This window comes from Dryas octopetala, chromosome 7 (assembly GCF_963921425.1).
Source record: "Dryas octopetala chromosome 7, drDryOcto1.1, whole genome shotgun sequence".
NCBI classification, from domain to species: Eukaryota; Viridiplantae; Streptophyta; class Magnoliopsida; order Rosales; family Rosaceae; genus Dryas; species Dryas octopetala.
In genome coordinates, this window is record NC_141372.1 from 1,823,592 (window position 1) to 1,838,324 (window position 14,733).

Genomic DNA, 14,733 nt, shown 5'->3' on the forward strand with positions numbered 1-14,733 from the left:
TTCACGCGACATTGATTGGTTCTTTTATCAGAATTCAGAAAGCAGAGATGATTGGGCTATATCGCTGGGCATTACTTTAGGAATAGAGTCCACTGAAGATGTCAAAGGAACCTAGTTTTCATCCGACTAGATAAATAAAAACTTAGCCATGTGATATTAGCGATTTAATTAGCATTTGATGATACTATAAGAACTAAGTAGTCAAGGGCCGAAAATCACATTAGAATAACTATAATTTTTTTCGTCATCATTATTAAACTATGGCGTATTATTATCATTCCCGCGACACACTTATTAATTGTTAAAACCTAAGTTTAGGATTATTTCAAAGGTTGATTGATTTTAACCACTAAATTTCAATAACTTTTTAGTTTAGATATCAAAATTAAATAACATTTTAGATTAGATACTAGTTGAAAAGTCAAACAAATTAATAAAATAAAAGGTATTAAAATTTACAAATATTACATTACATGCCACTACAATAAAAAATTAAAAATAATATTACATCACAAATATTACATTAATTTATACTATATTGTATTAAAAAAAAAAATCAATCCAGTCACAACTTAACTGTGACTGTCTTGTTAAATTGAAAGAGACAACTCACACTACTATATTATACATTATTTTGAGTAAAAGTATTATTTTGACCTCTATTTATACTATATTGTAGTATAATCTCTCTAAAAAAAATTCAATTAAGTTACAACTTAACTGTGACTGTCGTTCAATCACAACTAAATTTGAAGTTGTGACTGTCGTACAGTCACAACTAAATGTGAAGTTGATACTACATTAACAAATTTTTCAAGATAATATAAAAGCCTCAAGGGCAATTTTGTCAAAACTTTATAAATTTTAACTAACACTTATCATATATGGGCCAAAGAATAAAAATGTCAAATGAAAAAGGCTCAAATCAAAGGGGCCAACATATTTGTGACATAATCTAAAAAACTACATTTAAATTTGGTAGTTCAATTGAAATATTATATGGTCTTCATGCTATACCAAAAAATTATTAAGATTTGATATTTAACCCTAATTTTCTATTATTTCAACCACTTTATTATTTCTAATATACGATCCTTATGAGACAAGGAAATAAAGAATGTAATCCTAGAAAAACTAGACACACATAACATTAATCACAATTAATTTTTTATCAACAAATAATAATAATGAATGTTAAAATTAAGCTCGCGATAAATAGTGAATGGAGTGAGCGAGTGGGCAAGATAAGCCACAATTAACAGGGTTTGGCAAAATTACCTGCGACTCCTCTCCCCTCAAGCTCCAGAATTTTATTTTAAGCAAAGAATTTTTTTCTCCACCGCGGGAAGAGGGAAGCCCAAGAAAGAGAGTTTTTAATTAGCGTCTTCAATATAAACTCCGTACTAATCCCCAATTTCAAACTCCTTTCCTGTCTCTCTCTCTCTCTCTCTCTCTCTCTCTCTCTCTCACTCTGATCATCACCTTCCTAGAGAAAGAGAGAGGAAAGAAGGGGAAAAAAGGACTCTTTTGTTTTTTTTTTTTTTTTTTTTCTAGGGGAAATTTGCTTCCCCTAGAAGCTTTCTTTTTTCCCTGGAAAATTCTTCTCTCTTTCTCCAGTCGACGTTTGATTGATTGCAATCAGCCAATCACTCACTGTTTGATTTCTGATAGAGTATACAATCATATACAATGGACGACGACTATTATATTAGTAGCGACAATGACGGCTATTACGACGACGACGATCGCGACAATTTGGACGAGGCTGAGTTGGAATACGCCGAGAATAATGAGGCTTCCAGGCCTGAGGTTTCAACCACTAAGGTAAAGATTCTCTCTTCCGTTCCCTTGTACAGTGATCGAACGATTCGAATTCTCGAGGTTCAAGTTTCGAAACTTGAGTTTATCAACTAAAGATGTATTCTTTGCAAGTAATTATCAAACAATTCTTGGGTTTTATGGAGTTCGCTCACTCAGTGTGATAGAGAGAGCGAGAAATTTAACTGAAAGCAATCCTTTTTGGTAAATAAGAATTGATTGAAAGTCTTACGTCAGAATGGATAAATATAATTTTTTGGAGTATTACATAACTTGCTCATTCTTGAATTCTTTTGTATTAGAAAATTGATAACTTTGTCTTGTTCGGTGTGCAATTGAGTTTATCTGCATCAGGATTTTTTTTTATATGCTTCCTCAGGTACCCTCTTAAATCTACTTCTATTCCTTATGCTGTAACATTTTGTATAATTCTAGTCCCAATTATTGCTTTCAATATTTTATGCTTCATCATCCCATTCTGTTTCTTCATTTAAGTCCTTCAATGTTGTTCTGCAGGTAATTTCAAAAGAATCGCTCTTAATTGCACAGGTATTGGTTTTATTTTTTATTTTTTTTTATGAATGTAATTGTGGTTGCTCGACTAGATTTATATTAGATGTTGGCAATAAAATGTGCAGAGGGAGGATTTGCAGAGGGTAATGGATGTGCTCTCATTGAAAGAATATCATGCCCGAACCTTACTCATCCATTATCGTTGGGATGTTGACAAGGTGCTTGCAGTGTATGTAGAGAGGGGGATGGATAGATTATATGCTGAAGCAGGTGTGACTATGGTGGAGCATGACAATCTTTCATCTCCAGTTATGTGTAATATTTGCATGGATGAAGTTGCTGCTAATGAGGTGACATTGATGGATTGTGGTCACTACTTTTGCAATGATTGTAAGTACTCTGCTCTTTATTTTCTCTTTGCAGAATCATGGCATCCATCGGATTTTTTTTCTTTTCTTTTTGTTTTACAACAACCACTTGAAAATTAGCTTAGCAAAGCCTCTCTTGAATGCAGTTCATAGGGAAAACAGTTTTTCCGCCTTTTTTGAATATTGTAATGTGGAGCCAATTTGTTCATGGTTGGATTTCACAAAAGTCAAAACACATTGCGTTTTTTTATCTTTAATAATCTGTATGGAGTTATTTGTAGAATTTGGGGGCACTATGGGGTATCTCTGTATCTGTTGAGGAGGTTATGGCATGTTGACTTGTGAAGTTCTGTGGAGTGAATCAGGTTTTTAACACAGTGGAAAACCCCACTAATTGCCTGGAATACTAACATCCATGTTGGTGGATTGTTATGCTTTTTCATGCAATGAGTGTATGCATTTGTATGATTTTTATTTTTTATTTTTTTTTAATGGTAATCAGTTTTGTTTACCATTGTGCTCAGGTTGGACGGAGCATTTTATTGTGAAAATAAATGACGGTCAGAGTAGGCGCATTAAATGTATGGCACACAAGTGCAATGCTATTTGTGATGAAGAAATAATCAGAAATCTAGTCAGTGCAAGGGATCCTAATCTGGCAGAGAAATTTGAGCGTTTTCTTTTAGAATCATATATTGAGGATAATAGAAAGGTGAAATGGTGCCCGAGTGTTCCCCATTGTGGAAATGCTATACGCATTGAGGAAGATGAATTATGCGAGGTTGAATGTGCATGTAGGCTGCAATTCTGTTTTAGATGCTTATCTATAGCACACTCTCCTTGTTCATGCAAAATGTGGGAACTATGGTGTAAGAAGTGCCAAGATGAATCAGAGACTGTTAATTATATTACAGTCAACACGAAGCCTTGCCCAAAATGTAACAAGCTGGTTGAAAAGAATGGAGGATGCAATCTGGTTACATGTATTTGTGGACAACCATTTTGGTAAGTGTTTATATCTTCATGTTTTGTGCATTTCCTTTACTCTTGTGGCTTTTTTTTTCCCCTTGAATTTTAGGGTTGGGTTAGGGATGGTCTTAACTTTCATGTGGTTTCTGTTCAAAACTATATCTGGGGCAAGATCCTTGTCATAGGATTTGCAATTTGAATTTTTGCTGCCTTCTGTAATTTCTTTGTTGAAATGTGATTTTTGGTAGACTGGTAATTTTTGTCATACAATTTAGATTGGTTAGCTGTTTGCACATGTTGGTTGACACTGAAAAACAATGCATGCACCGTTCACAATTTCTATCTGGAAACTTCTTGTAGAGTTTTGGACATAAAATTATTGGTTCTAAAGCATTCAGTAAAGTATATGTCATCATCTATAAACTTCCACCATGTGTAGTTTAATTTTCCCCCTCCTACTCAGGGCCATGAAATAATTTGGGGGCAGTAGAAGTTGATCATGCTAAGACGTATTGTAAGACAGAATGTGGTCTAATATGTTCCTTGATTCAAAACTGAGCTCCCATATTTCATTTACTGTTCTTTTCGATAAATCATAATGCCATTTGTTTAGGTTCTTGTGGGGAATATAATATAGACAGTGGTTTTGGTGGAGTAGAGATTTGACAATATTGCTGTGATGTGACTAGAACAGTTGATTTAAGGTGATTGATCGGCTGGTGGAGATTAATCTCCATAGGACCGTCCTTATTTTTTGTATCATCCTTCAAGATCATTTCTCTTTTCCTATTTTTTATATTATTATTTTTATTTTTGGGTGATTTTTCAATACTTTTGGGTGAGTAGCTCATTCTATAAAGGTTTAATACTTTTGCTTTGGGCTCAGTTTATATGTCCTCATGATTTATTTATATTGTAGACTATACAATCTTTTCCCAAATTTATCTTGCAAACTTCAGTATGATATGTACTGAACAATGTTTGCATTGCCTTTTTTATTTTTGCTCCATTTTATTTGGGCAGTGTTATTAACATTATCTGGAGTTGGTTTCTTTAAATGTTTTTGCAGTTGGCTCTGTGGTGGCGCAACTGGTTCGGCTCATACATGGGAATCCATCATGGGTCACAGTTGTGGACGATTCAAAGAAGACGAGGAGTTAAAACTTGAGCAAGCCAAGAGGGACCTAGTTCGTTACACTCACTACTTCAACCGTTATCAAGCTCATAAAGATTCTCTTAAGCTTGAATCTGCGCTGAAGGAAAGCATACAAGGAAAGATATCACGTTTGGAAGAGAGAGAATCAACATCTAAAGATTTAAGCTGGGCAACCAATGGTTTCTGCAGACTCTTCAGATCAAGGCGGATTATTTTATATTCCTACCCATTTGCATATTACATGTTTGGTGAGAACCTATTTAAAAATGAAATGACAGCAGAACAAAGGACAATAAAACTGAACTTATTTGAGGACCAGCAGCAGCAACTTGAGGGAAATATGGAGAAGCTTTCTATGTTGACGGAGGAGCCCTTTGATAATTATTCAGATGAAAAACTTCAGGACTTAAGAATGAGGATTTTGAATCTTTCTACGCTTATTGATAAGCTCTGCTCAAAATTGTAAGTTTGCCTCTAAGACTAGAATTCTCCTATTGGGTTGTCAAAATCATTGTGAAAATGATTCTTATATTGTGCCTTGCCCCCAACTGTAGTAGTGCTTGTATAAGTCACACATGGATTATTTGCAGGTATGAATGCATTGAGAATGATTTATTGGGTCCCATCCAGGGAACACCTCAATATATTGCTCCGTACAAGTCAAATGGCGTGGAGAAAGCATCAGAACTTACCAACAATGGTATGGATATTCATTATAGTAGAAGCCTTCCAGTCTTTTGTAACATATATACTTCCTTGTTACTCATTCTTTTTTCTTTATTTTTTTTTCAATTACAGATGACTAGAAAAGAACTGGGAGATAAATAACAACAGGTGTTTCAAAAACTAAGGACACATGCATATATCGGAGTAACAGAACCTTGTGAACCTTCACCAGAGAGTTCGAGTTCTGGTGAAGGTTGATGCTTTTCCTGGAAAGGTGCTAGGGGAGGAACTATTGGAGACTGCCTGCAAATGTGATTTATAAATAATAAGAGTTGGTTTCACCATGGTGCTCATATACATCTTAACAATAGGGTGCTCGGTTCTAGTCACCAACCTAATTTTGCCAAGAGAATCACAACCTCTACCTCACACAATTAGAACATTCCCAAGTTAGAAATTATCTTTTGTTCGGATTCTTTTTCTTCTATAACCTCACATCTCTGCTCGGTTGTTTCCCATGAAAGTTACTGTACATAGCTTACTGAAGGGTCGACAAGCTGGTGCTATAAATTGTATTATTTTCAGAAATGAAATAACTGGAGGTCTTTTTTTTTTTGTGCCTCTCTTTCTGAAGTTGATCCATGAATGATGGAACTATGTAAGCAGACACAGTTAAAAATCCAATATTCCATTAAGGACAATGCTTGAGTCATGTTTGAGGACTAATTTTGTCTTTTTGATCAATCAAATCTTTGTCCTTTTCTCTCTACCATGAGAGAGAAAAAAGAGTTGAGATGGTAAATTTTATCACGGACTTATTTGATTGGTTAAGAAGACAAAGTTGGTCCTCAAACATAAGGATCTAAGCATTACTTTTCAATTAAAGGTGTCGAAGTTCATCTAGATGATGTGCTGTGGAGAGTGAAGACTAAAATTTGAGGAAAACAAATGCAAATTTGGTCAAAATTTGAAGGAAAATATTAATTTAAGAAGACTACCAATTAAAAATAACAAATCAGCTGTAAAGATTATCCAAGCTTCACAACTGGATCATCATTTTGCAAACTCGGTATGTTAAAAAGAGGGTGAATCAAATTTCGGAGTGAAATACAGTTTCATGCACTTAGATCCTATTCTAAGTTTTAAATCACTTTACTAGGCCTTGTAGACATGCATGCATGCAAATGACAAAATGACAATTGGAATTATGGTGATTTGTAAGTTTTTCAATTTTCTTTCTTACAATTTGTTAGTTCATTCAATAATTGTTGCTTACCAATTATTTTATTTTCTTAACTATTTATTGGTTAAGCGGTATTTCTCTCTATACAATATTTGGAGAGGTTTTAAGTTCAAATCCGTTAATTTTTTTAGAGGAATAAAGTTAAGCTGTGTGCAATATTTAAATAAGATAAAATATTTGTAATTTTATATAATATTTAAATAAAAATGTGGTAAATGTAGTATTATTAATATAAAAATTAAAACCAAAAAGATATTGATAGTTTCAGAGAGCTTGGATCAATTCTCGGTTGTTGACATGTTGACCAGCCCGTCCGTTGTTTAGTGGCCCAACGGGTATAAATGATAACACCAGCCCAGTAATTCCTTCTGGACTTTCTTTTCCTCCACGACCAGTTAACTACCACGTGTTCTTTCCTTTTTTATTTCCAAACCAACCGACCTAGAAAAAGCTAGAATGCGTAACGTCCACATTCTTCATGAATCCTGGTCCAACATGGACAACGTGTCCCAACCAGAATATATATAATAAAAAAGAAATAACAAAATAAGGTAGCGTTGATTTGAAGTCATAACAAACCGCCTTTTGAGAAACCGCGTCGACAGCTCATCGTTATCTGTTAACTTTACAGATCCACCGTTCATTCTTCCCATCACCGCTTAATCCTAGCCGCTGATATTGTTCCCTTCTCACTATAAATATCCCCCAGATCTTTCAGATCGTTCGTCCCACGCTAGAATTGTAGGTTGGTTGAGTTTGGCGATCAGGTTTTTTTGATTTATCGGTTGAGTTTGGCGATCAGGTTTTTTATTTATTTGTGGTGGTTTTCAGATTGTTTTCCATGGATGCTTATGGTTCCATGAATGTTTATTATTGGTGTTTTTAGGGTTTGGCTGGTTTGTTGATGATGGCATAGCGAGCAACAATTTCTGCTTTATTCGCGATCGTATTTATTGGTTTTGGCAATCGTTCATTGCTTTTCTCTCTTTTTGATTCCTCTTCTGTTTTAAGAAGACAATTCCGCTTTTGCATCTTTTGATGACAGATGCGCTTACTGTACTATGGAGAAGGCGTTACGGTCTTTAAGCTAGACGATTACCGCTAAAGGGGTTTGGTGTTACGTTTTTGTGGGATTATCTATTGCGATTTGTTTTTCCTAGCTGTTTAAACCTGGATCGGATCCCACTCTGTTTGAAGGTTGTTATGGTAATACTACAGTATTTTGGTCCTCAATTTGTCTTGCAGATGTGCATAGGCAGCAGATATTGAGTAGTTGGTGCATTCTTGCTGAGTTGCTGGGTATTCTCTTGGAGGTTCCCTCTTACCCTTGTCAAAGTCAAAGTGCTTCTGTGGGAAGCTTATGGAGACTGATAAGTTTGCAATTTGGGTTTAAAGTTTGTTTTTTTTTTTTTTTTTGTGGACAAATCGTTAAGTCTTCCCTTTTTAGAGTTTCATATCCATTTAATGGATACTGGGTTCTGTGGATTTTCAGGATCTCACAGGGTTTGTTGTGTGAGGAGTATGCACATCTATAAGAGGGGTTACATGTTTCTTGCTTTCTTATGTTCTTATCATCTTGGTATATATATGATCTAGCGTTATTATTATATGAGAGATGTCTTATGCAGACACCTATGTCTAATGCAGACGCATCCTTCCGTGTTCATGGAACTGATCTTTCAATCCGTGGTCAAGGCGTCGGGTTTTGATTATTCATCTCACCCTGCGTAGTTTTTTTAAATTTCGGTTAGATATGGTACAACTTGTGCTATTCATGATCAGTGTCTTTTGCAGAAGCATCATAGCTCCTGCTTTCTTGAGGCCAACAAATGTGGCACGACAACAATGTCATTACGTCTGGTTTTTCATTTCTTTGCTTGATACTTGTATTTATGCTAATTGTTGGGCCATTCTTTTATTATGTCCTAATTGTGTCTTACATCAAACTCTTGCACAGGTTGTCCTTGCTCCAAATCTCACTTAACGTCTGGTTTTTAGGTCTTGAGTTGATTGATGCATCTTTGCTTATGGTGAAACACTTGGAGTCATGGCATCCAATCTGGATCTTGTTGGTTTGGTGTTACAATATAATTTTTTGAATTCATTTTTATTTCAGTTTGTCATTGTTTGTATTTGGTACTGTTCTTTTTTCTTTTTCGGTCATTGTTATTATTTTTCCTGAATGGATGGTATGATGTGATTTTAGGCTTCTTTTGTGGGTCAACCAAGGGTGAAGTCGTCATGAGATATGGTTTGATCCCGCCTGTCTTCTGATTTAGTTTTTATTTCCGTTGGGAGCTTACTTAAGAACATGATTATCTGGTATTTTACTTTTTCTCTTGGTTGCTACTTGCTCTTAGCTCTAAATTGGCGTAGAAAGTAATTCCTGGGGCGTGGCGATTTTGGAGGAAGCATGGTTTGATTAGCTGAGTTTCTATTTATCCATCAATTTATCTCTGTGTTGTCTTTTACGTGATTATTGGCGCTATTATGTGTGCAATTTCTAATGCAGTGACAACCCTGTTTTGTTTTGGTGTATTCATAGCCCAACCCTGGTTGGTGGGCTGCAGTTGTACATCTTTTTGGGGACAGGAAGTCGGCGACATGTACTTGATTAACATTTTTATGTTGTGTTAGTATTTCTGTACCTTTCATACACATGGGTGTGTTGCTTGGTCTTTTGGTTTTCTAGGGAAAACGTCATATTGAATCATGAATCCAGAAAGGAAGATTTGGTTACCAGTTGATTTCAAACATGATCAGGTTTGATGGGTCTTGGTTGCTCTTGGTTGTTGATTAGCCAGTGTTGGGTAACTATTAACTGTTGTGTATGTCGGTGCTTCTTTTTTTGCAAAGGGGAAAATGCTGATTTGGTGGTGACTTGTTGGTGTGTAGAGGTAGTAAAGAAAGGGGAATGTTGAGTATTTCCTGCTTTCTGGTTGGATATTTTTTTTGGTGATTCCGTCTTTCTTTGGTTGAATTGTGTGCTTATCAAGACTGATTGGTCCCCTAAACTCATGCAGGAATTTGGGTCTGATGGGGAAAAATTTGCCATGAGGAGCAGTATTTTTGTTTTTGTAAAGGAAGTTTCTACTGGTCTTCAGATTTTCATGAATCATGTTTTTTATTGGTGATTTTAGGCTTTGGCTGGTTTGTCAGTGATGGCTGCTGAAGGTTAATCGAACTGAACGATTTAACAATTACTACTTTATTTGTGCATTGTCTTTGGTCTTGACGACTGTCTTCATCATCTTTGTTCTTTTTCTAAATATTTTGTTCCTTTGTTTCAAGAGACGTTTTTGTTTTGTATTTTTTAAACAGATGAATCCAGTGCCCTTATGTTTTTGTGATACAGATCGCCATGTTGTGGGTCTTAAACTAATCGATTACCGCCGAAGGGGTTTCTTGTTAATGCCAGTTTCATGAGTTTTTTGCGAGTATCTATTGTGATTTTTTTAATTATTTTTAGCAAGTTGAACTTCGATCCGACACTGTTTCAACGTTGTTATGGGTAATACAGTATTTTGGCCCTGTCTAGCAGATGTTTTATACTCAGATATTGAGTAGTTGCTGCTGTCTTGCTGGATATTCTGTTGGGGGTTCCCTCTTGCCTTGTTCGTAGTGATTCTGTGGTTGAAGTGCTTATGGAGACCGATAAGTTTGCAAATTGGGTTTGAAGTTTGGTTTTTCTTGGAAGAGCATGTTAAGTCTCACCTTTTTGGCAATTCTGTCCTAAATGGATATTGGGTTTTGTGTATTTTCAGGTGTCTCTTTGGGTGTTGTTGTCGGAGTATGTTCATCTTTAAGAGGGGTTTGATGTTTCTTGGTTTTTTCCTTATGGAGATCGATAAGTTTGCAATTTGGGTTTGAAGTGTTAAGTTTCACCTTTCTGGCAATTCTGTCCTAAATGGATTTTGGGGTTTGTGTATTTTCAGGTTTCTCTTATGGGTGTTGTTGTCGGAGTATGTGCATCTTAAGAGGGGTTTGATGTTTCTTGGTTTTTTCCTTATTTCTTGGAATATATAAGATCTGGTGGTATTATTTCATTGATGACTTGTGCAGATATCATAGTTCTTGTAGCAAGTTGAGTCTCACCTGGGTTCATGTTGTGAAGGTGTCGGGTTTTGTTTATTCACTTCCCCTGCCTGGTTTCTTATTTCCGCATTTTAAGTCTCACCATTTTGGCGATTCTTGTCCTAAATAGATATTGGGTTTTGTGTATTTTCAGGCTTCTCTTTTGGGGTGTTGTTGGAGTATGTGCATCTGTAAGAGGGGTTTGATACTTCTTGGTTTTTGCCTAAATTTCTTATAATATATAAGGTGTGGTGGTATTATTTGATTGATGTACTTAATTTCTTATAATACAACTGTTGCAGATATAATGTTTCTTGTGGATAGCCGAGTTGCACTTGGGCTTATGTGGTCAAGGCGTCGGGTTTTGTTTATTCACTTCACCCTGCCTGGTTTCTTATTTCCGTAAAATATGGTGTAAAATCCTTGGTACTTTTCCTAATTAATGTCTTATGCAGAAGCATCCTAGCTTGAAGTCTAATGCGATGCCATGTTGATGGAAGTGACAGTGGAAACAGATGGTGGCAGGACGTCTGGTTTTTATTTACTGTCCTTTTATTATTCATTTGTTGCCACTTGTATTTACTCTTAATTGTCTGGCCATTTTTTCTATCATCTCTTGATTGTGTCTTAATCAACATCTTGTGCAGATTCTCCTCACTCCAAGTCTCACTTTGGTTCATGTTGGTGAAATCAATTTCTCTAGTATCACTTGAAACATGGTCTTGTGTGGTTTGGTTAATTTTATGCTTATGATATGGTTTTTATTTTTTATTTCAGTTGGTCACTATTTGCACGTTAGTCTAAATTTTTGAGCTTAGCAACCCAGTCCTGGAACTGTTCCCTGTTTCGTGGGAATATTTCAGTTTTATTTTTCTTTTTTTGATCCTTGTTTTTTGTCCTAAATGGGTGCTGTGGTGTATTTTAGGCTTCTTTTGTGGGCCAGTCCAAGGGTCAATCCGTGGTGAGATCTGGTTTGATTCATCTCGTCTTCTGATTTAGTTTTGTATTTCCTTTGGGAGCTTACTTGCACTCTATTTTGGTTCTCTGCCTTTTCTTCTCTGAGCAATGTTTGTGCAGTAGCACCCTTGATTCTTGTCTGCGAAGTCGCACTTGGGTCCACTGGTTTTATCTGGTCTGGTTTATGAGTTCAATCATTAAGAGGCGTCCTCTTTAGAGGTGGTTTGATACATCTTGGCTTATGAAGTTATTTTTTTACTTCTATTGGGATCCTACTTGTGCTCTAATTGGTTTATGCTATCGGGCTTTTTTCTTTGAGCAATGTCTTGGGCAGATGCAGCCTTGTCCCTCTGAATTTCTGCTGACAGACCTGGATTTTCAAGAATGCTGAGCGAGCCTTCATGTGGTCTGGTTTTGTTCATCTTTGCCTTCTTTGAGCCTGCCTTGCATCTTGTAGTAGGTGTAATTATTTCTACTGGTGACTATTTGTGATGAATGAAGTTGCATCTGTACTTATTTTTGTTCATTAACCCAACTTCGCAGCAGTAGATTACTTGTGGATATGATATCTGGTCTGTCTGTCTTTGAAGAAGCCTGGTTCTCTTCGTAGCTGAGTTTCTTTATATTTCATCCCTTTTTCTGGCTTCAATCTTGTGACTTATTAAATTCGTCATGGTTTTAACTATTCAAGTTAACAAGCATTGGTGTTATTATTTGTGCAACTTTTAATGCAGTCATTACCTTGCTTGGTTTTGGGGGTACACTTAACCTAAGTCGGTTGGCGGCATCCATTGAATTTGCTCCTGTAGCCTGCAGTTTGACTTCATTTTGGGGACATGAACTTTTGATATCCACTTGATTATCAGATCATATCTTTTTCATATTTTCTTAGTAATCTGTGTTTTGCATGCATGTGGATATTTTACTTGGCCTTTTGGTTCTTCTAGGGAAGTTGGTCTATGGTCATGAAGCAGGAATTCAGAAAAGAAGATTTGTACATGATCAGGTGTGATGGGTTTTACTTGCTCTTGGTTATACTTACTGGTGTTTTGGGTGGTGGCTTGCTGGCGTGTGAAACAATATCGAGTATTTCTTGCTTTGTGGTTGGTTTTCAGGGGGCTCGAGTATGTCTTGGTTGTACTTGCGGTTTGGTAGTCCATTACGATCACTTTTCCAGGGGGTTTCTCGTTGTTCTGTCAATAGCTCTGTTTTGTTGCTCTTAATTTCTGAATTCTAGAAGTAACCGGAGGAACTGCGATTTGGATTTTCAGAGCCGTTAGGGGGGAGCTGTGATTTTGGATTTTCTGGAGCCTGGTTCTCATAGTACAACTTCTTGTTAGGTGTATCATGCATCTGCTTACCTTTTCCTTCTCAATTCAGTTTTGTAACTTCCCTACTATGTTGGAGTCTCGAGTGTTATCCACATGAATGTCTTAACTCACTGTTGGGCAGGAACTTGAGGCCGACTTTGGCATCTACTTGGCTATCATGACATCTTTGTTTTTTAGTATATCTGGTGAATGTGTTGGTTTGCCTTTCTGTTGAGTAGGAGTGGTCAAGTTTCATATTTGGAGCTGGAATAGCAGAGGATTCATCCGTGATCAGGTGTGATGAGTTGCTGTTCTTGGTTGAATGCTTCTTGTTTTCTTGTCTTGGGGTAACCTCTATTTGATGATCTGAAGGCAGGGTTTCTACTGTGTTGGGTAGGTGGATTTGAATGTGGTTCTCTCTCTCTGTATGTGGATAGCTGTTTGTTGTGGCTTCTCTCTTTCTGTTAATGTTCAATCTCTCAAGGGGTTTTAATAGAAGGGGTTCTGTAATGTGTTGAGGATTGCTTTCTTTTACCTGGATTCGAGTTCTCCCATTTTTTATATAAATATTTTGGTTCTTACTTGTATTGTGCCTTCTGGTGTCATCTGATATGGTTACGTATGCTAGAGTTGTATTGGAAACTAATTTTGATTTAGGTAGTAGAATAGAAATAAATTTTTTTGGTTGTAAAGGACTAATTTGCATATTGAGATGGTTGACTTTTAATTCTTCAGAACTGTGTATCGACTGCTATCATGATGCGTTTCATTTTATGCTAGGGAATCAGGTTGATGGTAGTGTAAAGAGAGTTATTGTTGTCAGATCTGTTTTGCCTAGAACAGTTGTGTTTAATTAGTGAACTAGGATTTAATTGGTGCAACTTAAAATGTTGATGGGTCTTGTGTTTTTTAGTGCAACGGGGTTTTAATTAGTTGATTAATTAAAGTTTTAGTTTATTTGGTTACAAGGATTAAGTAATTAGGATTAAATGATTAATTAGGTTGAAGGGATCAATTTACTAGGTTTAAAAATGATTAGTTAACTAGGACAAATGAAAGGGATTAAGTTAAATAGGATTAAATGAAAGGAATTAGTTAATTAGGTTTAAAGGGATGTAGCTCAAAATGGTAGAGCTCTCGGGCTTGTATACCCGAGGAGATCAAGGTTCGAATCCTTGCGTCCCACTACTGCTCAGAATGACACTACTGTTGAGAGATCTTTGAAGCTTGAATCGTATTTTGCTTGGCAATCCTATCTGCTACTCTTGGCTTTGGGTTTGTTAGTTTCACTAGAAAAGTGATGGGGCCAAAAGAGAATCACAAGCATGATGGCTGTGTTGTTTTTGGAATTTTCTAGAGCATCTTCTTTTTGTTTTTTGGTTCCAAGTACTAGTACTCGTAAATCACCGACATGACAAATAAAGAAAAATAGGTGGTCTTGACTCTTGATTGGTATCTTCCTAGCAAGGAAAATAAATGGAGTTTAGATCTCTTGTTTTTGGCCACGATAGTAGATCATTTATTTATTATGCAGGAAGTTCCTAATTTACACAGAACTCAGAAAGAAAGATAAAAAGGAAAACGTGGCTAAAAACAGAGAAAGCAATCTCTAGAGCATCCCTTTTCTAAAATGATGAAATAAGCAGCTGCTTATACTAA

The 14,733-nt window shown here is 36.1% G+C and overlaps 1 protein-coding gene and 1 long non-coding RNA gene across 2 annotated transcripts; both read left to right on the plus strand.

Annotated features, from left to right (window-relative positions):
• Positions 1-1,423: 1,423 nt before the first annotated feature.
• LOC147278291 (putative E3 ubiquitin-protein ligase ARI1) lies at positions 1,424-6,162 on the plus strand. Its single transcript, XM_086250754.1, has 7 exons — positions 1,424-1,824; positions 2,335-2,367; positions 2,457-2,721; positions 3,224-3,704; positions 4,738-5,286; positions 5,415-5,524; positions 5,623-6,162. The coding sequence occupies exons 1-7, from the start codon at positions 1,690-1,692 to the stop codon at positions 5,628-5,630; spliced, it is 1,581 nt and encodes a 526-aa protein (XP_086106880.1). The 5' UTR covers positions 1,424-1,689; the 3' UTR covers positions 5,631-6,162.
• Positions 6,163-7,467: 1,305 nt separating this feature from the next.
• Positions 7,468-13,659, plus strand: LOC147278292 (uncharacterized). The gene is made up of 2 exons (XR_015123286.1): positions 7,468-7,535; positions 7,620-13,659. It is a non-coding gene; the product is annotated as an uncharacterized LOC147278292 (long non-coding RNA).
• Positions 13,660-14,733: the final 1,074 nt, after the last annotated feature.

Coding starts and splice junctions, on each gene's coding strand:
- LOC147278291 (XM_086250754.1), top strand. CDS start 1,690: ATGGACGACGACTATTATATTAGTAGCGACAATGACGGCTATTACGAC. Junction 3,705..4,737: donor ATTTGTGGACAACCATTTTG/GTAAGTGTTTAT, acceptor ATGTTTTTGCAG/TTGGCTCTGTGGTGGCGCAA. Junction 5,287..5,414: donor GATAAGCTCTGCTCAAAATT/GTAAGTTTGCCT, acceptor GATTATTTGCAG/GTATGAATGCATTGAGAATG.